Here is a 24,697-nt window from a genome sequence, read left to right as displayed (position 1 = left end):
GACATCACAGGCGACGTCAGCTGTGCTTGGCACCGGCGAGACCAAGAGGACAAAAAGTCCACTGTTGATGCGGAGTCGTCGGCCATGTTGGCAGCAGACTCGGTGACAAATGAAAGCTTCTAGAAGCTGAAGAAAAAAGAAAAAAAAAGAAAAAAAAGAAAAAGACTGATACTGATTGATACTAAGGGCCAGGCGCGTGCATAACAGCCTTGCCTTGGCAGCGCAGGCGCGCCCCCCAGCGGCCTGAGCGTGCACAGCGAGGAGGAGCGTGTGCGCGCCCGGTGAGACCGCCGCTGAAGAGCAGACACGTCCGCGTGCACTCAGGTAAGAAGACTCGAACCTCCGGTGTCATTTCTTCGCTCGGGTCGGTACCGAACCGCCGAACACCCCCCGTAAGTGACACATTTAAGGTGGCGTGCACGCGCGAGCACGGTGTCTTCATCTTTTTTTTTTTTTCCTGACGCGCATGGGAGAGGTCGGGCCCGGGACGCGTCACGCGCATGAAGCCGACACTTGCCGCTATAAAATGCGCGGGTCGGTGGAGCCGAATGGCGCGAGCTGAGCGTGCACGTCGAGGGTCTTTGCAGCGTTGACGTGTTTTGTACAAGAAGCGCGGGCGTCGCTGGGCGCGTGCACGCAGCAGAAAATGTCTACATCCCCCCCCCAGAGCGGGTCCTCCCGCCGACGTGCACGTCCCTCCTTTGTGTCGCGCGTGTTATTCCACAGCTTCCTCACGCACGCGCTGCTTCATTCTGGAGCGTGCAAAGGTGTTCGCCCCCCCCCCCCCCCCGAAGAACATTCTCGCACTCGTCCACCCCGCCCCCCTCCAACTCGGTGAATTAGCATCATGCACGCTCGGGATCAGGTGCACGGTAGTGGTCATATTAATGTGTGGGTCGGCCTGCACGTGATAACAATGGCGCTCACAGTGATGGGCGCGCGTGGCACGCGCACACACTTTTCAGCTAGCCTGTTAGCTCACAGCAAACGCCACGGTTGACATGCTGATGACGCAACCGCGAAGTGGGTAGGCCTTCATATTTGGGATTCCTTCATGCTTTTCCCGAGAGGGGGTGAAAGGTCACGTGGCTTGGCCCCGCCTCTTAGCTCCACACAGCAAAGTGGGTCAGGATCAATCAAGCACAAACTGAAGGCGGAGGCTCCGTTGTGGGGGGGGGGGCAAAGGTGGCGTCCAATCAGGAAGAATCGGTGCTGGATCAGGACCTCCTCACCCATGAGAGGTGGTCAGGTGATGTCTTGGCTTCCTGGAAGCAGACCCCCGTGTTGTCAGTTGATTAAGCTCCGCCTACTCGATGGCGTCTGACTGGCAACGGTCCATCATAGACCAAACTTGGCTGCGGGAATGCCGCTTTCTTGTATGGACCTGTTCGTGCGGAACGCCACTGCTGACTAGGAATGGAGCGCTCCAACGCCGCCATTCATCATCGTCGGCCACATTGGCCGTGTCGGCCATCTTGCTGTGGTGCAGTGTCCTGTCAGAAACTCGCTAATGAAATAGACGCCACGGCGGTCGAATGTTGAAAAAGGTCATATAGTTACCATGGCAACCATTCTAGACACTGCCGTTGCGGCGTCATCATGACACGCCCCCTCACCTGCAATAACCCCCCATATGCTTGGTCGCCCTCCCCTTCCCCCAGCATGTGGACCAGTTTATTTTGGTCTTGGGGGGGGTCTATATTTGTTTCACAGGCCGTAACATGAAACTTCCCGCATCGTGTCCGTTTCCACTCATGTCAGACAAAGTGTCCGTCATGTATGACATCACTCCCACTGACTCCGCCTTCTCTGTACCCGGCAGACATCACTCAGCATGGACTACGCCGCCAACAGCTACACAGCCGCAGGGGGTGCAAACGCCTCTTTCGCCGCGATGAGCCTCAACGAGCACCGCCAGGAGAACGGCGTGCAGATGGGCCACGCCCAAATGACAGGTCAGTTCCCTTTTACGTGTAGGACGTCATCGCCTTCAGCCTAGCACCCTACTTCCTGTTTTGGCGTGAAGAGCTCAAAGTCACGATGAACTTTTTTGATTGACTGCTGCTTGATAGCCACAAAAACAGCCGCAGTCGCGACAGTGTCTTTGTCCACCGGTGGGCGGGGCTTCCATAAAGACACGCCCTGCTTGTCAGTCACCTGTACCTAGCCTGCCTGGGGTCTTGATTGCGGTGATGGTTTAGAGCAGGGGTCTCAAACTCAATTTACCTGGGGGCCACTGGAGCTAAGGTCTGGGTGAGGCTGGTTCAAAAATAAATAAATACATAAAATACAAAAAAATATATATATATAGTAAAAACAGGAAAAAAATAATAAAAATATAATACAAATATTAACAAATATTAATTATATTAAATATTAATGAATATATATATGTAATAGTCTTCAATGCTTCTGCTATACATAGTGCTTTGGAAAAGCTCTGATAAAATATTAAATTATTATAAATCATTATAAATTAATTTTCATTTATAATTAAATTATTCAATGTTTAATGTTAATATTTATTTTTCGACACAAAATAAGATGGAAAAATAAATAAGCAAATCAAAAAACAAATGAAACAAATTAAATTAATTTTTATTTATTTTTAAATTATTAAATAAATGTTTAATGTTAATTTTTATTTTTTGACACAAAATAAGATGGAAAAATAAATAAGCAAATCAAAAAACAAATGAAACAAATTAACAAATTAATTTATATTTATTATTAAATAAATGTTTAATGTTAATTTTTACTTTTCGACACAAAATAAGATGGAAAAATAAACAAATCAAAAAACAAATGAAACAAATTAAATTTTCATATCAAGGCGGGGGCCTCAAACTAGTGTCCCGCGGGCCGCATTTGGCCTGCGGGCCGTGAGTTTGAGACCCCTGGTTTAGAGAAAAGGGTAGGCGTGTCCTGAATCCGAAGAATTCACGGCAGCAGTGGGATTGATGGTCCAGAGTTTGGCGCTAGAAGACCCGTGAGGTCCATCCTCACTGAAGCTGGTGGGCTTCAGCTTTAGGCCTCCAGAACAGGACCACATGGAGTTTGTGTGGTCCAACTGGTCCCCAGTGAGGCAGAGACCAACAGGGAAGCTTCAGGAAAAGCCGATGTTGTGGCGACTGTTTGTGTGTGAGGTGGACTCATCTTCTCGTCTTCTCGCTATTTTTTGTTTTTTGTCCAGCTCCTGCCAAAATGGATAACGGCGCTACAGAGAAGGTACGTGATGACGCCCTCATCGTTCACTTTGTGTTTGTTCCTCGTGACAAAGACACCCATCAAAGTTGCCAAGAGTAACAAAACAGCGGCCCCAGTGCCATCCCTGGTAACTCTGCAGAGCCGCATACGGCCATAGCAATTTCGGGATAAGCGGTGGACAGATTCTTCGCCGACTTGCCGACCTCATCTTCATCCACGTCAACTTGGACTCATGAAGACGACTCAAAGGACTTTGTTGTCTTGCAGAATGTCTCCGCCGCAAAGTCTCAAAATTCCGGAAGCAAAGCGGTCGCCAGAGCCCAGCCAGGTAGGACCACCTCGGGAGCTCATGTCCTCGTGTCCCATTCCAGTCGTCCAGTCCCTGAATCCGGTTCCTGTGATGTTTTCAGACGCGGTCAGCGGACAAAGCAGTCCCGGCACCCCCAAGTCTCCCTCTAGTCAGGCACCCTCCGGAAAGTCAGCGGGCGATGCCAACAAGCTAAAGAAAGTAGCGGTGGTCCGCAGTACGCCCAAGTCGCCGGGTTCCCTGAAGAGTCGCCCGCCGGCCCCGCTGGCCGCCGCCGCGACGCCCATGCCCGACTTGAAGGGTGTGAAGTCCAAGATCGGGTCCACGGAAAACATGAAGCACCAGCCGGGCGGCGGAAAGGTAACGGCACGGCCGAACAACCAACTGCAGTCAGGCTGTAAACCCGGTCTTTCTGCAGGTGCAGATCCTGGACCAAAAGGCGGACTACAGCAGCGTGCAGTCCAAGTGCGGATCCAAAGCCAACCTCAAGCACATGCCCGGCGGTGGAAACGTGAGTACTTTTGGCGTAAACAAGCAAATCTCGTATCTCATCTTCTTTTCCTTCTCGCTGCAGGTTCAAATCCTGGACAAGAAGATGGACCTGACAGGCGTCCAGTCCCGCTGCGGCTCCAAGGACAACATGAAGCACACGCCAGGAGGCGGCAAGGTGAGGAGGCGTCAATGCCGCACGCCACTTCCTATTTGCACAGAGACCTCAAAGATCTTATATTGACAGGAGCATTCACTCTGATGTTCCCTCACCTCTGTGCTCTTCCAGGTTAAAATACCTGATCAGAAGGTGGACTATAGTAATGTCCAGTCTAAGTGTGGCTCCAAAGACAATTTGAAACATGTTCCCGGTGGAGGCCATGTAAGTAACGTGGACCTGCCAGTCACGTCCAACGTGGGCAAAGTGTCACCACTTGCGCATTTATAGGACAGAGAAGCCCCGCCCCCTTCCTCAGTTAGCTCAGCTCTGCGGCCGCGGTCCGTGCCTCACTGAGTTTCCTCCGGGATAACATGGTTTTTCCCCACGTGTCGACTTCCAGGTTCAGATTCTAGACAAGAAGTTGGACTTGAGCACCGTGCGCTCCCGCTGCGGTTCCAAAGATAATATGAAACACGTTCCCGGTGGCGGAAATGTGAGTAGCTCTCTGATTGGCTGCTGGAGAGCCAAAGACCCTCCCCTTTCCCTATTAAGGCCCTTCATCCCTGAGAAGAACTCACTAGACCACTTTCAAGACTAGTGGGTTTGGTCCTTTTGTGTCATTAGTGTGACGTTACCGTGACAACAGCCATGTTCGTGCCACCCCCTAAACGATGCATGATTGTGGAATGTGAATATTCGACACATTTCAGCCAGCGTCGATGTTGGGCTAGGAATTGTCCGCTGCCAACTAAAACCTCCGTGTTGTTTTGTTTGACGCTCAGGTCCAAATCCTCCACAAAAAAGTGGATCTGAGCAACGTGACGTCCAAGTGCGGCTCCAAAGCCAACATCCATCACAAACCAGGTGACGTCACAACCCCATTCCAGGAATGTCCTCCCTTAGTCTGACTCAACCGGGTCGTTCGTTCCGTGTCCATCAGGCGGAGGGAACGTGGAGATCAAAAACGAGAAGCTGGAGTTCAAAGTTCAGTCCAAGGTCGGCTCGCTCAACAACATTGGCCACGTTCCCGGAGGCGGACAGAGGAAGGTAACCGTGTTTCGCTTGGAATCTTTCACTACGTTTTTTCCATGTACACAGTATTCCACTGAAGGTGGAAACAAGACATGTTTGTGTACACGAGCAAGAATATTCCTGTTTACATGTTCACCTCGCCAAAACTAAACAAATGTATAGTAATCCCTAGTTTAGCACGGGCGATTGGTTCCAAACACAACAGTGATAAGTGAATTTTCGTAAAGTAGGATTTCATGGATTTGCATGGATGGAAATGGTAATAAGTAATTGTGGTCAATCTGTGCTAAATAATTAGCTACATATGTACCCATAAATCATATAAATCCATTCATACAATACCGTATTTTCTGGACTATAAATCGCTCCGGAGTCGCACAAAGCCAAAAATGCATAATTAGGTAGAAAAAAACATACATAAGTCGCACTGGAGTATAAGTCGCACAAGGCCAAAAATGCATAATTAGGTAGAAAAAAAACGTACATAAGTCGCACTAGAGTATAAGTCATACAAGGCCAAAAATGCATAATTAGGTAGAAAAAAATGTACATAAGTCGCCCTAGAGTATAAGTCACACAAGGCCAAAAATGCATAATTAGGTAGAAAAAAACATACATAAGTCGCACTGGAGTATAAGTCGCACAAGGCCAAAAATGAATAATTAGGTAGAAAAAAAACGTACATAAGTCGCACTGGAGTATACGTCGCACAAAGCCAAAAATGCATAATTAGGTAGAAAAAAAACATACATAAGTCGCACTGGAGTATAAGTCACACAAGGCCAAAAATGCATGATTAGGTAGAAAAAAACATACATAAGTCGCACTGGAGTATACGTCGCACAAGGCCAAAAATGCATAATTAGGTAGAAAAAAAACGTACATAAGTCGCACTGGAGTATACGTCGCACAAAGCCAAAAATGCATAATTAGGTAGAAAAAAAACATACATAAGTCGCACTGGAGTATAAGTCACACAAGGCCAAAAATGCATGATTAGGTAGAAAAAAACATACATAAGTCGCACTGGAGTATACGTCGCACAAGGCCAAAAATGCATAATTAGGTAGAAAAAAAACGTACATAAGTCGCACTGGAGTATAAGTCACACAAGGCCAAAAATGCATAATTAGGTAGAAAAAAACATACATAAGTCACACTAGAGTATAAGTCACACAAGGCCAAAAATGCATAATTAGATTGAAAAAAACGTACATAAGTCGCCCTAGAGTATAAGTCACACAAGGCCAAAAATGCATAATTAGGTAGAAAAAAATGTACATAAGTCACACTGGAGTATAAGTCACACAAGGCCAAAAATGCAAAATTAGGTAGAAAAAAACTTACATAAGTCGCACTAGAGTATAAGTCACACAAGGCCAAAAAAGCATAATTAGGTTACAAAAAAACTTACATAAGTCGCACAAGGCCAAAACTGCATAATTAGGAAAAAAAAACATACATAAGTCGCACTAGAGTATAAGTCACAAAAATGCATAATTAGGTAGAAAAAAACATACATAAGTCGCACTGGAGTATACGTCGCACAAGGCCAAAAATGCATAATTAGGTAGAAAATACTAAATACCTTTTAATACTTTTTTTTAACATTAGAGACCTTTACACATGGAATAACACCCCTATAGTCACCGGTACCTTCCTATTACCCGATATAGCAGACATAATAAAGGGAAGTAAGACATGGAAAACCTGTTTACGACCTTCAAAATAAGTTTTTTTTAATATTGTGAGAGCCCTCTGGGCATGAATTGTGCGAATTGGGAAGGGATTACTCTACTGTTAAAAGCTTTAGTTTTGATGTTTTGATGGATGTATGTCCATTTGTTTCCTCCTCACCCCACAAATGTTAACCTTTACCGCATCCTTTGCCATCTGAGCATGCTCCACTTCATATTCCACATTTAGGTCTTTTTAATAACCGCAAAACCAAATTCAGCATTGGCAATGTCAAAATGGTGTATTGCGTGCATGGAAACGGACTGAGTGGGAAATTCGGGACAATTTCCGTCGACGCCGCATCGCCCCTTGTTCACGTCCCACCATTCCCATTACTCCCCTCACTTCCATTGCCAAGCATTATGATTTCTTTTTTTTGGATGTACGGCACTTTATTCTGATTTATTGCTTTGAATGTTTGGATTTCTGTTGACTCCATCACGTCTTATTTTTGTTGCATGCCTCCCCCCTCCTCCCCCGCCACCCACCCCCCCCCCCCCCCGTTCCCACCCCTGCTGGCACCCCGTGTAGCGAACGAAGGGGACGGAAGGCGAGCGGAGCGCCTCAGACAGGCCCTCCATCCCCTCCCCCGCTGCCACCCCCCCTCCGTCACCTCAGACTGAGGTCCCCTCCCCTCCCAAAGACGGAGGAGTGCAGTAAGTACAACCGTGTCATCACTTCCTCCTCATTACACCCTTTTTTTGTTTAGTTCATCATTCATTTGGAGCCTAACCCTAACCTACACCGTTTGGTGCAGTTCCTTGGTTGGACAGTTGGGGGCAGTAATCAGGCCTGGTCGTCGTTTTCACCTGACAAATTTTGATTTAAGTACAATGAAGAATTACATGATTTGTTGCTACTGATAAGGAGAATGTATCATCTTTAGGAATTCTAATTGAGGCAAAATGGAGTGCACTTAATGGAAGTTATTGTGATTATTATGTGTGTGTGTGGGTGGGGTTGTTGATATTCAATCCGCATAGTAGTTAGCAGTATAGAAATGTAGGAATATAAGATGAAGGAACTTAGCATCGGCACAAACAGGAAGTTAGCTTAGAGATACAGGGTGGGAGGAGCGTGTTGACGGACAGCGAGCGCGTGCGCGGCGTCACGTGTTCACGCTTGTACGCAGATCGAAAGCCACAAACTGACCTTCCGCGAGACCGCCAAGGCCCGCACCGACCACGGCGCGGAGATCGTGTCGCTGGAGGACTCCCCCCAACAGCTCAGCACCGTGTCGTCCTCCGGCAGCCTCAACATGGCCGACCCCCCTCAACTGTCCACGCTGGCCGACCAGGTGAGCGCCTCGCTGGCCCAGCAGGGCCTGTGAGCGCCGGCCTCCCCACCTTCCCCGTCACCGCCTCGTCCAGCTGCGTTGCCTTCCTCGTCTTCTTCTTCTTCTTCTCCTCACCGGACTTTTTGTAATCGCCATCACTCTTGAAACCACACTTTATTGTCCTTACGAAGTCTCTTTGGTCTTTACTGTGCCGCCATTTTGACCATCCAGTGATTAGACGCGTCCCGCTGAGTCGTAGAGGTAAGGTTCGGAGCTGTTCGGGTCCAGTTCGTGGACACGTTTTGAACAACCCCTAGCGTTGGTTTTCTGTCGGACATTTGAGGTGTTTTTTGATGAGAAGAAACGTTCGTATCGTGCCTGCTGCCGTCAGTTTTTCTATGTCTGTTTGCGGGCTGACTGTATTGTGGCGCCATTTGAGTGAAAACTAATTTTGTCAGCGGAAGTTCACACCTCCAGCCAGCAGGGGGCAGCACTCAAGAAGCCTTGTGAGGGCCAGTCACTTCCTGCAGTAATTGCTGATTGACTTATCTACCTACCTTGTATGTCGCGATGTGTGTGAAGGTTAACTCATTTTTCATGGGAACATCTTTCTACTTTTATTTGATGCACATTCGTTGTTTTGAAAACTACATTTTAATCAATTAAAAGTTCCTGCTGTTACGTCACTTCCTGCATGCGCCTAACCGAGGACCTTCTGGATTGGGGGGGCTCGTCTAGCCTGTGCAGGGTAGGCCTCACATACAGATGGCGCTAGTTTAAAAAAAAAGTATTTATAGTTGAGGTGCATGCAAACTCCTTCAAACGTGAAGAAGCCATGTTGACATGAGCCAGTTTCCATAGTAACTCACCTTTCTGTTGAGACGCTGTACAGTGGTGCCAATGTGATTGTTGTTCTTGTGCATTTACTAACTCTTCACGATGACTTGTTGCTGTATGTGTTTGAAAAATAAATGCTACTAAGACACCAACTTCTTTTCTTGATTTGTCAGCGCAGCTAAGCAGCAGAGAGAACACTGTGGCCAAGATATAACATAAATGTTTTAATGGAGCTATTTACAAAAAGAAACGTGATTAACTGCTGCAACAATCAAACGGTACATCGTGTGACGTCACTACTGAAAAGACAACAGTGATTGGCTGTGGCAAAAGCAAAGGATGGATTTTTTTTTTCTTTTCAATTTTGCATAGTAATCAAGTCAACGGGAGCGTGTGGTTCGGATGTGAACAGGAGAGTTTCCCTTAAGGTTGAACAACCTGAGCTCTGGTGGCATCTTGCTGAGAGCTGCTACATGTGACAAGTGTTAGCATGTTTAGCATGCAGCAGCGCCTCCTGCAGGACAAATGCTGAAAGACACCCCAGCGTCACGTAGGAATGGTTCACTAGTCAAAGACAACGTTACGCTGGAACACACAACATACAAACATGTCCGGAATGGAAAAAGCAACAAAACTAAACAAGTGCTCTGATGTCAGGCCGCCGCCAAAGGGGAGGGGCCACATCCTAAATGTACCTGTTTATTTGGATGGGGGGGTGGGAGTTTTTTTTTTTCTTTTGTTATTTGTCACTCCACTAAAAATGTACATGGGAATTACAAGCAAACTAATGATAGAAAAACACCCTTTGGCCATATTGGGAGGAGTCGCTACATAGTGCGCTACGAGTGTACACGGCACATATGAAACACCACTAAGCCCCCATGTACATTGTTTAGCCTACTACACAAACCATACTGTAACATGTTTTTTGTCGGGAAAGGCTTCTATCTGCGTCATGTTCACTAAAAACTGTGAAAGAATTAGACTGATGTTTGAATATCAAACAACAGGAGCCACTTCAAGTCCGCTCAAGTTCATGTACGAGCGCCGCCCGCTCATCGGTGGCCTGACGCTTTGTGTTTTGGACCGCCATCCTCACAAGGCGTTTCACCGTCGTCTGAATCCAGTCGGCCATAAGTGCTCGCTCGGCAGCCTGAGATGCTTCGCATCCTAGGCCTGTGGGGCTCGCCCTCCACCTCGGGCTCTGGGGTGGGGTCTTCGGGCAACGGGAAGTTTCGCCGTTCCCACGGCGCCACAGTCTGAAAATGTCAGCAAATGAGAATGCAGCTCCAATGACCGCTGACGTAAGCATGCGCGTGTGCTCGCGGACATACCCTTTCCTCAAAGGTGAAGTCCGGCGTGGAGCAGCGCGTGTCCTCGCTGGACAGAAGTCTATGGGAGTCCCTGGAGCACGGTGTGTGGGGGTTGGATGCAGTGTCGGGGCTGGCTGGACTCATGGGTGACGGCACGTGGCTGTAGTCGTGAAGCATGGGGTAGTGGCTGGGGTCGGGGGAGGCCGGCTGTGGGGTAGACGGGTTGGTGCCGCACAAGAGTGGGGTGGTGCGGCCATCGACAGACTTGTACGACCTGATGGTGACAAGGACAACGGCGTCAGTGTCACGCCGCCGCTGGACCACCTAACACTATCACAGCTTACCTGCTGCCCCTCCTCTTCGCCGGGGCCAAGGCCATCCAAGTCCAGCGAGAGCGCTCCTGGTCCTCATAGGGCTGATGCAGCAGGATGAAGGCGGCGTCCGACAAGTCCTCCACCTGCAAACACACGTGCATGCCATGGTGGCCTTCAGAGAAATACCGTCACTTATTTGTTTCGACTGGCTGCTGATGACTCACGTCACGCTCATCCTCGTCCTCCGCCATGGGCTGAGATAGGACGTCGACAGCTCGCCAACTGCACACACGGGGAAGCCACATGAGCCAACGAGCGCGGCAGTGTGGACAGCGGGTGGTCGCCATAGAACTTACCTGGGCGTGAGGATCTCTTTGTACTGCAGCTTCTCCACTCGCGTGGTCGCGGCCACGGACATAGGAATGACAATGTTGTTGATATCGAAGGAGCTTTCTCCCCGCCTTCTCTTGATGGGCAGCTGTCGGACAACAAGTCAGAGCATCAGGACGTACGTAACGTGTACGTGTACTGCGAACGGACGGCGTTTCTTACAGGTGGGCCGATGCCCAGCGGCATGGCGTTGTCCGATGACGTGGACAGCTGGCGTGTGACGGGGCTGTGCAAGGACGCATGCATGCTGGCCAGTGATGGACAAGGACCGCTGGTGTCCACAAAGAGCTTTGGAGAGGCTGCAAAAGACAGACATATTACACACAGTGGAGACATATTGAAGGACGTGGGACAGGTTGACACGGCAAAGTGGGAATCTGCGGTTCCAGCACACTCACAGTCACTGGTGTCCAACAAGGGCTCTCGCAGTCTCTTGCGGCTGTAGTTCCTCTCGTACGGACCCAGTGGTGCGGCATGTAGCCGCTCCGTCTTACACGCAGCGGCGCTGCTCTCCAGTGTCCTCAACTTGTCAGCTCGACTCTTGTAGTGACCCAGCCCTGAAAGCGTGCGGACGCGTCACTGCAACTGCTCAAAGGTTAGCATGGCGGGGCAGAGAGCACGGGCACTTACTGACTGCCATGAGCGAGTTGGCAAACTTGTGCTTCTCTTTGGAGGACGACAGCTTGTGTTTGAGAGAGAGCTTCTTGAGAGGTTTGCTCCTCTCCAGCGACCTGCTGTTCCATGAGCTCTTCATCACCTGCTGCAGACGAAGGCCGATACAAACGTCTGCGGCGACAAAAGGAAGCCGCTTCATCAGCACCGTGACTTTGGCACACGACCGTGACAATGCAAGCTTCGGGCGAAGTCGTCTACCGTCAGGGAACGAGAGGATGGGGTGGACGCCAAGATCCAGTCTTGACAGGCGCTCCAAGGTGGGCAGCTCGTACTGGGGGTCTTCTCTGGGGGTGGGCCGGCCACCGCACATCACACAGCTTGGGTTGACCCTGCACGTGCACTGGATGAGGCTGCTTCTGGACGCCTGCACACATTCGCGGTTCAACAAGAGCATGAGAGGCAGGCGTGCACGCACACACGCACACACGAATGATAACTCACCTTGCCAGTCAGGTTGGCCACGGTATTGGGCTGAATGAGCCTCCGTCGGCGCCAACTGACGAGCGGCCGCGTCCGTGCTGCCACACACGTACTGTCAAGCGGCTGCTGGTGTTTGCCATCCACACACTCCGCCATCCTGCCGAGAAGCCTCAAGTTAACGCAGCGGCTTGAAGAGGTTATCATCATCATCATCATCATCATCAGTACCTGCTCAGGACGCCGTTGACTGGCTGCCCGTTTTGACCTTTCCAAGGCTCTGCAGGGGAACCGTGCTCTAGACGCTCTGAAGCCGCATCCTGCAGGAAAGCACACCGTGGGTCTTAGATGCGTCCACAATTTCCTGCTGAACTTCACCACCAAGAAATCTCAAGCGTTCATGAATCTTAACCAACTCGGAATTACCTGAGCATTTCCAGGCTCCATCTTGACTTCTTGAGGACCAACACCTCCTAGCTCCACTGAGCCCTGTGCAGTCAAATGCAGCAGCATATCAGAAACGTCAATAACGCCTCGGTGGAGAGGTGATGTTTCGTTTAAACATATTAAAAGGGACCCAGACCTTGCTCGCGCGAATCTGTCTGTAAATGTCTGTCTGTTGCCGTATGCGATACTCCAAGTCGGAGATGTGAGCCTGCAGCCAGTTCCAGTGACTGATGATCGCTGCCCTCTCCAGCGTGTAGCGACTCTCCGCACGCTTCCATCTGAGGAGCACAAAGCACGCTCAGCTTTCCAGAGCATTGCACCATCTTGTATGCAGTGACATAAACCCGACATGATGGAAAAACACTTCAGCTTTCATGGGCTGCTCCTGCAGTATGCAGCGGCCACCACAGGGGGCACAGTTCAGTGATGTGACCCTGTCCGCTGCCCATCCACCAGCAACGAAGGCGCTCTAAAAAGGCAGTGGGGGAGGAAAGTAGGGCAGGGAAGACCGGGACGGTCTGGCAGCCTGCAGAGTAACAGAAGGGAGTGCTGGAGGGTGTGGGGCTGGGAAACCAATATTCCAAGCAGGAATCTTGTCCACACTTCCCCTCCATCTGCTTTCCCATCATGAAAATCTGATGACAGGTAATTCTATTCATTCTTATTGTTATGCTGTGTTATTTTGGGGGATGTTATGTGTTGTATCAAGTCAGCAATCAAGAAAGCTTGGGAGTCGCAACACTCCTGAACACGCCCTGGTGCATCCGATCAATGCACTGGCTGCACATTTGCATAGACTTGTCCCCATGGAGATGCTCACAAACACTAGATGCGAGTGTGTGTACCATCCACTGCACCAATTACGCTGTGTCTGTTCTTATAAACGAATAGTCTGCCAATTCTGGGGGATGTTGAAGAGTGTAGTGAAGCCTTACAAAGAAAATAGAAATACGGAAATGAAGATGAGACGAGGTGTGCACTACAAGAACACAGTTCAATGGCCTAATAGTCCAAGAGGAGGAGTCAGCCAGCAGCACTGGCAAACAACGTCCTCACTTCACCAGAAGCTCTGCCCACCCCCACTAACCAGGACATACACACCCCCCCCCGACAAAAAATACCAGCATCACTCCATCCAGTGTTTTGTGTCCATCAGCACATTCTCCACTGTGGTGCTTGTCTGGTCACAGTACAGACGTTGTGGAGCGACCACACGTGGTAGAGACTAGTCCAAAAACCCAACACACAACCAACGTGTTGTGTTTGCTGTGTGTGTGCGTGCATGCATGCACACACATCAGCCTTTCAATCCATAAATACATGATCATGTCCATACATGAGACAGGCCTGTCACAAAAATTGAACGGAACGGAAAAAAGGTGATAATTTTGCCAAATAAGACATTTGCATGCAGTGTTTTTTTCCCTTGTCTCGCTGTCAGGCTGAATGACAGAAGGTTTCACCCTGCAGGTGTTTGTGCATCTTTAAGCTTCTTTGTCCCAGTATGTGGAGGTAGGGCTACGTGGTGAGCAACAATATGCCAACATGAATGACGACACAATAGCCATGTTTTCTGAGGCCAATACCAGAGCCCCAGTTTCAAGATACATCAGTTTTAACAGAATGAACAAGGTGAGCTACATTGCAAAAAAAAAAAAAAACAACAACATTTGGGGAATTGTTTGACAGTAAGAATTGTCTGAGAGAACGAGAACATGTCACAAACAGCAATTCCTATAACTGAGTGGAAAAAGGCGTGTCGAAGAACATCAGAAACATTGCATTTTACTCCCATGTGGTCCATGTAGTCCAAATATGACCCCCTACATCAGTTGAACAATGCACTACATAACTGCATGCGTATGTGTTTGTGGTTGTTTTCCTTCAGAGATCATTTTATTTTTAGTTTTTCTTTTTATTTAAAAGCACTTGACATTCCAATTACAATGTTCAATACTCTTGAGAAATTAAAAGTGTATTGCATTGCTACAATGTACTCTTTATTATGCCATGTAATTCATAAAAAAAGTGGTCTTAAAAATGTCAATATCATCAGACAATAATTTGTAGGATAATGAACATTTCAGGTTACTTTAAAGGGGACCCATTAAGCTTTTCCCACTTTTCTGACCTACTATAAATGTAGTTAGAATGTTGCATTCTCCAGGCGTCCAGATAATGAGTGCGCATTTGGAAGTGAGCTCTGAAATCAGTTTGGAATGGCTCAAAACACTGTGTTCCAAATAGCATGGGAAAACAGCCTCTTTGTGATGTCACAGAGGAGTAGAATTCCTTATATGGCCATGGCTGTAAGCCAGATAGTTGCTGGGAAAGGTGCATTCATTTTGGACACCCCGTGCACCCATGCGGTACCCTCATGTCCACCTTCTGAGCACCACCGCACCAACGGCGCCTCTGACAAAGTGTGTCCGACAATGACCGCTCCACCGCACCATTCAGAGTTCATACACGGCAAGTCAGGGGTCTCCAGCAAGTAGCTCATGAGCTTCCAGTAGCCCCTAAATGCTTCAATTAGCTCTCCAAAGACTATTCATTTATCATCAACTATTTTAGAAAGTGGGGTTCATTCATGGTTAGGAAGCACTTTGGGCATGTGTCCAATCACAGAGTGGCCGAGCCCGGAGACGGGCCATGTGTGGAATAAATTAAAACAGTTTTTCGCAGGAAGCACAAATCCAAGTCCATGTTAAAAAGCTTCAATTGAATTGGTTTCATGGCATCTAGTGTAGCTAACTCACCCGTAAGTGCATAAGGGAAGTGTAAAGCAAATAAATGTAAGTTTCACCTGTGAGCTATGTTCTCTTGAAGTCAGTCTGGTATGTTTTGGTCATGTTATGGTTCCTTTTTGTATATCATGTAGCCCTTTGTGGGAGACAAGTTTTTGACTCTGTTAAATTCGGTCAGGGGGCCAGAATATATCTTTGATACACACACTAATTAAAGCTTAGAATCAGTCCAGCTGAAATTACTCTGAAATATTGAAAGATGAATTTTCCAGCTTCTTTTACCTGAATAAGACATCCAAAATGCACATGAATAAAATGTGTGCTATATCAGCATGTGAACATCCCACCTTTTCTACTCCCCAGACAGCGCAGTGGGTAGGTCAAATTGTGTGTCACATATTTGTCTACTGGTGTTTGGCACCATTGGGGGGGGGGGGGGGGGGTAGTATGTCTAGATGGCTGCATGTGAAAAGCTACTTAAACCATCAAAAGGTGTCTTCCAGCTGGGCGATATATCATTCATTCATTTCCTTTACCGCTTATCCTCAAGAGGGTTGCAATATTTTTTAAACAGCGATATTTCTTTTAAGCACGATATCAAACAAGCATATCGTTCATAGTGATGTGGACTGGTTTTGATGCGGCGGTCTCATGTTTCAAGATGGCACCGCCCGAGTGCCAGCTAGTTAAAGCAGCTCCGTAACGTCTCCTGCATTTTTAGTGTTTAATAGTACTTAGTTTGTATTATTGTTTATTGCCATACCGACCGCTTAAGCAAGTGTGCAGCCGTGGATGGTCATCTCGTTACCTTTGTAGCTTGCATCTTGCTCCATTGTTTACACACAGGAGCAGCTGCTAGCAGCTGCTACACCGAGTGACTCGACGTCCCCGCGGAAGTACGGAGGAGGAGAGGCTGCATCGCGGGATTGAACAGCAAAAAAGACGGTATAAAGGTGGCTGGATGAAGACGGTATCAACTGTGTTTACTACATGGGGAATGAAAGCGCTAACAATGCTAACCCAGCTGCAGAGAGGCTACCGTGAGTGCAGCATCATTGCACATTAGATTTAACTATTTATACTTAAAAAAAATATATACTATTTTATTTCAGTGGCTCTTTCTATTAGCTTGTTTAAATTTTAATAAAACTGCACTCATATTTGGCTTTGACTTTTATGTAAGCTCACTTTGGGGAAAAATATCATGCTAATTATCTTATATAGATATGCAAAGTAAATATAATTGAGTTTTGGTCCATATCGCCCAGCCCCAGGTTGTGTCAGATTGACTGACTCAGACTACTTGCAAGTCATGTTGCCAGCTTGTATGCTAAAAGTTGAAATACTTTGGAAGTGGGGGGTGGGGAGGATCGTTTCGAAATCAGCAGCATTAAACCCCGATCACAGCGTCCATAATTTACATATATTTTTTCATGTTAGCATTTTTGGATCCAGGCTACATGACTCTACTTTCTTCAACATGCTTTGAACTCTGGGCGTAAACAATGATGCAGATCATTTATGGCTAAAAGAACTACAGTTCCCATGATGCTTAGAATGTCAAAACAGCAGCTGGTATAGCATGTTTTGAAGTCTTGCGGCGATCGTGTTTTGCAGAAGCTCTTGAACGCCGTGTGTGTGTTTGTGTGGGTGGGTGGGTGGGCAGCAACACATGCAGCGTCTAGGCAAGTGCAGCCTATATATGTGCAAATTAACTGTTCCTTTTCTAAAATTTGTTGGGTGTGCCTTATATTTGTGCTCAATAGTCTGGAATTGAGAGCATTTTTATTCACATTTTTTAAATGGAAAAATGTATTTGTATTTTTATTAATATTTCAAGACAAAGCTTTGTGGTATTATTAGCTATCATCAACACATCCGCTTCATCTTTACATTTTTACTACTTTGTACAATGTACCACAGGTCAAAGAAAACCCCAACAAAACCTGCAAATGGCCCCCAGCGCCATACTTTGAACACCCCCGCCATACACTGTACCACTGAGTGTTAAACATAACACACACATAGAAATGAACATGTTTCACAAACAAAACAGGCCAAAACCAAAGTCAAATGTTCCCAAAAAGTGAACAACACAAAGACTGAGAGTGTGTCCAAGTGGTCTAGGCGGAAAGAGTCCAGGATTGGGTGTGGGCAGGAAAGAACTGCAGCAGTCATTACATAAAAGAGAGAGAGGGGGGTTATGTAACAACCGTGGCTCCATGTAGAGGAACTAAGGAGCGAGCACAACATATCCAGATGTTTCCAAAAGCCTCTCACATCCATACGTGAATCAGGAATGTTTATAGACACGAGTAACGCCGGAGCTTCTCACGAGAAACATTGAGGATAAGTGCCCTCCTTCTCCTTTCTCGCCTTTTGTGTGTCGCTGTCATGCAAGATGGAATTTGTTTGTTGCCTTAGACACTACTCACTCTTTCCTCTTCCAAACAAGGCGTGCTCCGTAAGTCACGTCATTCCTACGACTCGACTGTCCAATCCAAAGAAAAGCAGTCACACCGACACACCAAATGTTGCACTCAAAGCGAGGTGAAAAGTGAAGATGTGGAAAGAAGGCACGTCTGCAGTGAGGACAGGAATGACGCTACGCTGACAGTTAACATCTGAGCTAGGGCGAAGACATTAAGAAGCCGCTTGGAATTTCTCACACATGACAAAAGGAAGCTGCATGTTGCATCATGTCTGTTGTGTTGGTAAGCAGGATAACCCACAATGCAGCTGGTAATGACTGACGAGGACGAGTAATACGTGGAGCGATACAAGTCTGCACGTCTGATGACAAATCCAATTATCACTTGAAAGCAGAACTGCGACAATTAATTGATGTTTTAGGCAAACCAATACATTCACACACATCAGATTGGACCTTGGAAAACAGTGGCCGACATTTTTGCCTCTTTTCTGATATACTGCAAACCAAAATACTGTTTGGTTCATATTGATTGACTGCCTGGGCCCTAACTTCACCTGATCAAAACACAAGCTTCAGATTCATCAACTAAGAAAATACCAGTTAGCTGCAGGCTGACTTAATCAGATGATTTGCTAATTCCTTGTATAAAAACAACCAATAAAAAGAGGAGGAACCAGTCGATGTAAGCTTTCCATAAGTGGGTCAAGCACACAATATACATAAGCTTTCCTGTTTGGCTTAAAAAGATATTCAGGTTAAGGGTCGGGGCGACAAAGGAGGGATAATAAAAATCAAGTGTTCTTCGCTAGTTTGTTAATAATCTACTCACCTAGTCCATTAACACAGCCAGCAGCCTGCTGTAGTTGACTTACTTGAAGTCAACTTCCTGTCAAATAGTGCTGAAGCCAGTGCTGAGGTGAACATGACATCACCCATCGACTCCCCCACCCCCCCCCTGGCATTTTCATCTTGGTTTCAGTTGCATGCGTGTTCATTGCACTGATAAACAAGACTTTTGGCTTTTTCAGTTAAAGCCACTGGAGTGGACGTTGCACCCACCCAACTCCACTGGCCCTGCCAGATGCTATCTATGCTAGCACTCTTAGCATTAGCACTAAGCGGAATCATATATACAACCTGCTCAGTCACTGCAGCGGGGGTTGTTATTGCATGACATGCTCCTACTTACATTTACATTACAGTTACACTTACATTTTGACATGGCGCTGCTCAATGTCCACCCGGGTCAGCTCCTCCTCTTCCAGGTCTGAGTCTCCTCCAGAGCTGCTCTCCGTTACATCCGAGTCAAACGCCGTCTCTGCCGAGTGCAGGTTAGCCGAGCCGCTCAGATACAACCTCTCCAGTTCCAAAGGCATGGAGCCGCTCTTTAGGAAGCGCCCCAAACTGTCTCTGTTGTTTGACGAAGAGTGGCGGCCTGTCCTCCATGTTGCCGTGGGGGCGGCCTGGTCTTTGCGGTTCCCAGCCAACAGTCGACTGACAGCTGTATCCAGGAAGCCGCCGAGCTGCTGCTGAATGTGTCGTTCCACCTGCTTGGCCTGGACCACCTGAAGACGTTTGCGCAGCCGTCGAAGGCGATTTTCAATTTCGACTTGCCGGCTTCTGCTGAGGCGTGTGCGCTCCGCGACTTGCGTGTCAAGAATGTCCAAAGACGGGGAGCCCTGCTGGCTACAACCCGGTCTCTCCCTGTCTAAACCATGTGACGGACTAGTACTGGTACTAGTAGTTGTGTGCGCATCCGTCTCCTCCAACTTGACTTCTACACCGGCGTCGCGGTTGTCATGCGAACAGCGGGAAAGTGCAACAGTCTGATGGTCTGTTGGTTCCGTATTTTGACAAACTCCAGGGGAATGCTTGTGTTTAACGGTTCCTTTCACTGGAATATGACCTACTAGGTTTGCTGTCAGGGCGTTTGAGTCCAAAGTCTGGTTCTGGGATTGGGAGTCTGTGGAGGCAGGAGTCTTATCTCCATTCATGGCCATCACACAACTGGAGCCAGACATGGTGGCCAGCTTCTTGGCTAGGCCATTGACAGGTGCCATCGGCTGGCCCCCACCGTTCGTGCTGCCACTCATGAGGCTTTTGAGTTGGCCTCCTGAAAGTTCGATGGCGTGCCGCTTCCTCAACAGGAAGTCTCCGCCGTTGAGCAGGGAGCTGGGCAATATTCTGTGACTTTTCAAGACCGACTGTTTGATGAGGACTCCTTGAAGAGTGATTGACTCCTTAGTTGATGGAACAGATTTCACATCAGAACAGAGATAGGAAGCCACCAGTGGCTGGAGCTTGCCCAGGGCCGACGCCTGGGCCACGGAGTCGGCTTGGGACTGCTGCTGCTGTTGCTGGTCCTGGTCTCCGCCACAGAAGTCAACAAGAGGACCCGTTTCTTCAGACGCGACCTTACACTTGGAGGGGCCGGTGCCGTGGATGAGTATGTTGTTGGCGTTACCGTTGTTCTCTGCACTGGCTGCGGACAGACTCGATGACGGGGCAGCCAGTTTGAAGCGGATGTGGTGAGCTTCGGCTGGGGCGTCGGTGAGAGCGGGCGCCATCGCAGCCATGCAGTGCAGAGGGACGGGCACCGCGGCCTGCTCCACACCACCCGCTTACTGCCCCCCCGGAGGACAGCCTGGGTACGAGAAACAGGAGTTAATGGGTGAGCACAATTAATACAACGTGGACGTCAGTCCTAATTCACCTTGGTGGAGGCAACAATCTAACCTTGCACATTCACGACACTGATAAAAGTGGAGTTTGGCATGTTATTTATACCACAAATGTCACATATAATGCACCTTTCTTGATTATGCGCCAGTACACAGCATCTTCAGTGAAGGAGGAAGTGGTACACAACACCGCTAGGATATGCAATATACACATACAACTTGAACTACAGGTTGTCAGCCTTCAGTGCAAAGGTCATACATTCATTCTCAACAAATCAAGTTAAACGCTACACTGCAACAAACTGGACCATCTTGTTGATGCTAAGAGGAAGAATTTGTAAGGTGAGCATAAAAAAAAAAAGATTAGCGCTAAAGGCTACATGTGGCCTTAGTGCTGAGGGCAATAAGTAGATGGATTTAAGACCAAAGCCCATGATGTCATCATCATTCAAGATGGGACTATTTAGCAAATAGACACACACACACACACACACACACACAAACAGTGACAGTCAAAGCAGCGAGCTGTGCACTTGAAAGAGGGCTGCCTGTGATGGCAAAGATGAAGGCGGATGTGTGCAGGCTGCCATGAATGGGCCTCTCACTATTTCACTGCAGTTTCTAGTCAGCGCCACTACGCCATGTTGGGATTTCCGACGCACATTATGTAATGCATTTTAGCACATAACACGTCCATCCTACACACCGATGGCATGACTGGGGCATACATAGTGACAATGCGTCCATTTACAAGCTCGCAAACATCAAAATGTCTTCATAGTGTTTACCAAACGTGCACACGCATGTTGGCGCCAGTGACATCAAGCTGAGCATGTATGACAGTGTGAAATTAAATGTCAGGAAGGCTAACGTTAGCCCTGTTAGCTCTGCTGATGCAACCAACACAACACGACTCTATTATTAGTAGTCTTATTAATACGGTTCTTTATCTATCCGCATTATACAAGCTAGCGTTTAGCCAGTGGCTACGTAGAGCGAATAACGCCCACAGTGGAATCCACAGCCACATTACGAGGTTATTATGTCAAGTCAATCCAAGCACAACAGCAGCGCACATCGACGGGATCCACGGAATGGCGAGCTAGAAGCCTTGCAAAGACACAACGGGGCCAGGCTTCCATTCCTGCGTATTGCACGGCAATAACAACAGCCGGTGCTTGTTGAGAGCAGACTGGCATGCTAACGTAGGCTAGCTGCTAACAAAGAAAAAGGAGGAACCTACCACGTGACGAGCTTGCACTATCCGAGGGAATTTGGTTAACAATCCCCAACACTTGGGTGGAAAAAACAGGGGCGCTGTGGCAAGAAGGCGGTAGGAATCGACCTCTATGCCATTAATGTGTCCAAAAATCGCAACCGGGGGTGCCAAACGGCCCGCTTCACGGCGCCGCTCGGCTTCGTTCCGGATTGAGGCAATGGACGAATCAACGATCTACACCTTGCTCGCCTACTAGCTCCCCTCGCTGCGGCCAATTTCGCACAAGGCCGTCAAACACTCCTTTCCGTCCCAAACTTGCTCAAATGGAGGCAATCTCGCGGATACCGTCGGCACAATCCCCGATTTTCGACGAGCGGAGGACCATCCGGATGGCGTTTTGACGCGAGTCTTTTTCTCTGCTTTTAGGGAGAGACGCGGAGAAAATGGCGGCTAGCTGCTCGCGCTCGGCTTTGAGTCTGACAAACACACTAGCGTGCGTGTGCGTGTGCGTGTGCCGCTTGCCAGTAGGCGGGATACGCTGCCAGCGCCCGCCGCTAGGGGGAAGAAACGCCATAAAGGTTTCAAAGACAATATTATCATCCGATATAGTCATGATCATATTCATTTAATAACATCTTCGTGATCGTACTCATCTAATATCTTCTTGGTCATATTCATCCGTCTTCATGATGATATTTCATTTTGATCATATCGATCTCATGTCATTTTTAGTATCATATTGATCCAGCTTATCTAGAAAGAACACCCTCTGGTCTATTTATAACTTATTAGAATTCAATTTGTTGTTGGAATATGAGCATTTTACGTGATTTAAAACGTACTTTATGTGCCGTGTGCATTGATAATAATAAGCATTTGATCGTTATTTATCAGGTGTTATTTTGATAAATGTACATAGGAATTGTTTAGTCTAACATGTGCTACTGGACGTTTGAATTGCTTTCGAGATCAATACATGATTGTTTCGATTGAAAGATAAAGATATGATCAATTGTTGTCATTTTAGAAGCCGTCGCCCTTTTTTGAGAGTCCCGTAAATATTCCACCTATGTTGTCCTTGTTTCCAGGCAGAGCCGTACGGATGCATCCAAGGCGGTCCTCTCAGGTGAGACCACTTCCCAAAGCAAAGAAAAAAAGTCAAAACAGGAATGAATACCTTCACCTCCATCGCTGGTTGATTCATCAGTTCCGTCAACTGCAATAAACAGAAGACAAGTGAGTGAATGGTTTGCAAAGTGACTTAATGATAGCATCACTGTTAGCCACACAGACGAACCGCCGCTGATTTTATACGGAAAAGTTCATTGGTGACAACATTTGAGACCCGCAACCTGCAGCCTACTTTTCAAGTGCAATTATTCGGCCGTTGACGTGGCGAATCATCTGCCGGCAGATTTGTTTGGACGGTAAATAACAGTCACCGTACTTTCCGATGGAGCTAACGGAGAGGCTCATGCTAGCCACGCTAACCTGAAAACGAGTCCGGACGCTCGCTAACATAGGGCTAAAGCTAAGCTAGCGCTCGTTAGCTTGTTACAGCCCACACTCACTTCTCAATGACTGGAGATGCACTACAAGCGCACTGAAAAGTTAAATATTCATTTTAAGATCATCATTCCCGACAATTAACTCTTTGAGCCAGCCATTCTTTTGCCGTGACAAATGTGCTGTTTATTAATTTCGAGAAAATAACGACAAAATCTTACTTACCTGCTTGCCCTGTTACTAACCGTTTACGACTGGATAACACCCGCCCCCGGTCTGCTATTGGTTGGTGCTGAAATTTGAGTTTTCCCATTGGCTCACACGGCTGCCAATTTGCTCATATCCCCGTACAGCGGAAATGTGGACGAAAGTTGATAGCACGAAACTTCATGATACAAAATAATTGTCAAATGTTGACTGTAGATTACCAATGTATTTGTTTAATTGACCCACAGTATCATTATTAATCAGACTGCGCGTGTGAAAGCTAGCCTTTGTGCACGTAGATGCATTTGCGCCGTAAGTGCATTGATTAGCGTATGTGGGCAATTTTCTTTCTCTGGACAAATCTCTTCTTACATCCATTAGTTTGTTGCACATCAGTTAGAAAGTTAATCTGACGACAATATAATAGGAAGAAGAAATTATATACAAGAGTGCAGTGTAGCAGCGGGCATGTAAAGTACAGCAGTTTAGCAAAATGACAAGCAGTGACGTCATCCCCCTCCTTCTCCATGGCACCAGTGTATTATGGACTATTCTCCACAGAAGGATAACAGTGAAAAGTTGTCACATTGAGAAAAAACAAACAAAAGAGAAGAGCAAAATTGTTCACCATAACACGACAGAGATGAGTCAAACTGTTTCATGTACCGTAATTATTCTGTCATTGTTGACATGACTGTGCTGTCCTCCTGAACGACGAGGAGGATAAAGGAAAGATGATGATGATGTCCACACTCATAGAACAGGCCGTGTATGTGTAGTTACGCTTAGCTGACACGGGGTGGCGCTGTGGTACAAAATACAAAACTGGCAAAACCATCGCAAATGTCTTCATGTGGTCAGATGATGCAGCGGAAACACCAGACGCTGCAATCGCTGCTGGTGGCCTGTGGGCCTCATCTTGACCTTGAAAAGTCCTTCAAAGTCCTCCCACAGAAAGGGAGAGAACCTCATAATCTCTTTTTTTTAAATAGTGTTGGTGTCATAGGTTCCCATATACGAGCCGTATTAATTGAAACAAACAAACTAATTGTTGTAACAAATTGGTATAATAATGATAAAGAATCGTCATAACAATCATGAAGAATTTCTGCAATGACAGTTAAGAATGATTACAATGAGTGTAAAAAATGATGGTAAAGAATAGTTCTAATTGTCATGAAAAAACAATGATCATAAAGAAACGTTACACTGATCGTAAAGAATAGTTGTGATTGTAAATAACTGTTGCAATGATCATATAAAGAGTCGTTAATGTTGGGAAAGAATCATCCAAATGATTGT

The 24,697-nt window shown here is 47.3% G+C and overlaps 2 protein-coding genes across 10 annotated transcripts; one reads left to right on the top strand and one right to left on the bottom strand.

Annotated features, from left to right (window-relative positions):
* The first annotated feature begins 95 nt into the window (after window positions 1-95).
* On the top strand, window positions 96-9,794 carry LOC131126585 (microtubule-associated protein tau-like). 6 transcript variants are annotated; one of them, XM_078791328.1, is made up of 13 exons: window positions 96-324; window positions 1,823-1,955; window positions 3,194-3,228; window positions 3,475-3,535; window positions 3,618-3,874; window positions 3,933-4,025; window positions 4,089-4,181; window positions 4,293-4,385; window positions 4,564-4,656; window positions 4,946-5,027; window positions 5,104-5,210; window positions 7,464-7,588; window positions 8,065-8,228. In XM_078791328.1, exons 2-13 carry the CDS (start codon window positions 1,835-1,837, stop codon window positions 8,081-8,083), a joined length of 1,179 nt encoding a protein of 392 aa, XP_078647454.1. In that variant the 5' UTR covers window positions 96-324; window positions 1,823-1,834; the 3' UTR covers window positions 8,084-8,228. The 6 variants fall into 6 exon arrangements, with proteins under 6 accessions (XP_078647454.1, XP_078647452.1, XP_057925255.2 ...); XM_078791326.1 differs by lacking the exon at window positions 7,464-7,588 and having other exon boundaries at window positions 100-324; window positions 8,065-9,794; XM_078791327.1 differs by lacking the exon at window positions 7,464-7,588 and having other exon boundaries at window positions 310-392; window positions 8,065-9,794.
* On the bottom strand, window positions 9,250-23,434 carry LOC131126569 (KAT8 regulatory NSL complex subunit 1-like). Of its 4 annotated transcripts, XM_058069249.2 has the most exons (16): window positions 23,414-23,434; window positions 22,860-22,898; window positions 18,995-20,426; window positions 12,738-12,879; window positions 12,581-12,643; window positions 12,386-12,474; window positions 12,179-12,314; window positions 11,936-12,101; window positions 11,693-11,848; window positions 11,461-11,619; window positions 11,225-11,361; window positions 11,029-11,150; window positions 10,897-10,954; window positions 10,703-10,815; window positions 10,380-10,632; window positions 9,250-10,304 (listed from the first exon to the last, which is right to left on the bottom strand). In XM_058069249.2, the coding sequence occupies exons 3-16, from the start codon at window positions 20,356-20,358 to the stop codon at window positions 10,101-10,103; spliced, it is 3,162 nt and encodes a 1,053-aa protein (XP_057925232.2). In that variant the 5' UTR covers window positions 20,359-20,426; window positions 22,860-22,898; window positions 23,414-23,434; the 3' UTR covers window positions 9,250-10,100. The 4 variants fall into 4 exon arrangements, with proteins under 4 accessions (XP_057925232.2, XP_057925229.2, XP_057925230.2 ...); XM_058069246.2 differs by lacking the exons at window positions 22,860-22,898; window positions 23,414-23,434 and adding an exon at window positions 21,707-22,363; XM_058069247.2 differs by lacking the exons at window positions 22,860-22,898; window positions 23,414-23,434 and adding an exon at window positions 20,496-20,959.
* Window positions 23,435-24,697: the final 1,263 nt, after the last annotated feature.

The sequence above is a fragment of the Doryrhamphus excisus genome, linkage group LG6 (genome assembly GCF_037039965.1).
Source record: "Doryrhamphus excisus strain RoL-2023G ecotype Guam linkage group LG6, RoL_Dexc_Guam_v1.1, whole genome shotgun sequence".
NCBI classification, from domain to species: Eukaryota; Metazoa; Chordata; class Actinopteri; order Syngnathiformes; family Syngnathidae; genus Doryrhamphus; species Doryrhamphus excisus.
This window is presented reverse-complemented; position numbering and strand designations above follow the sequence as displayed.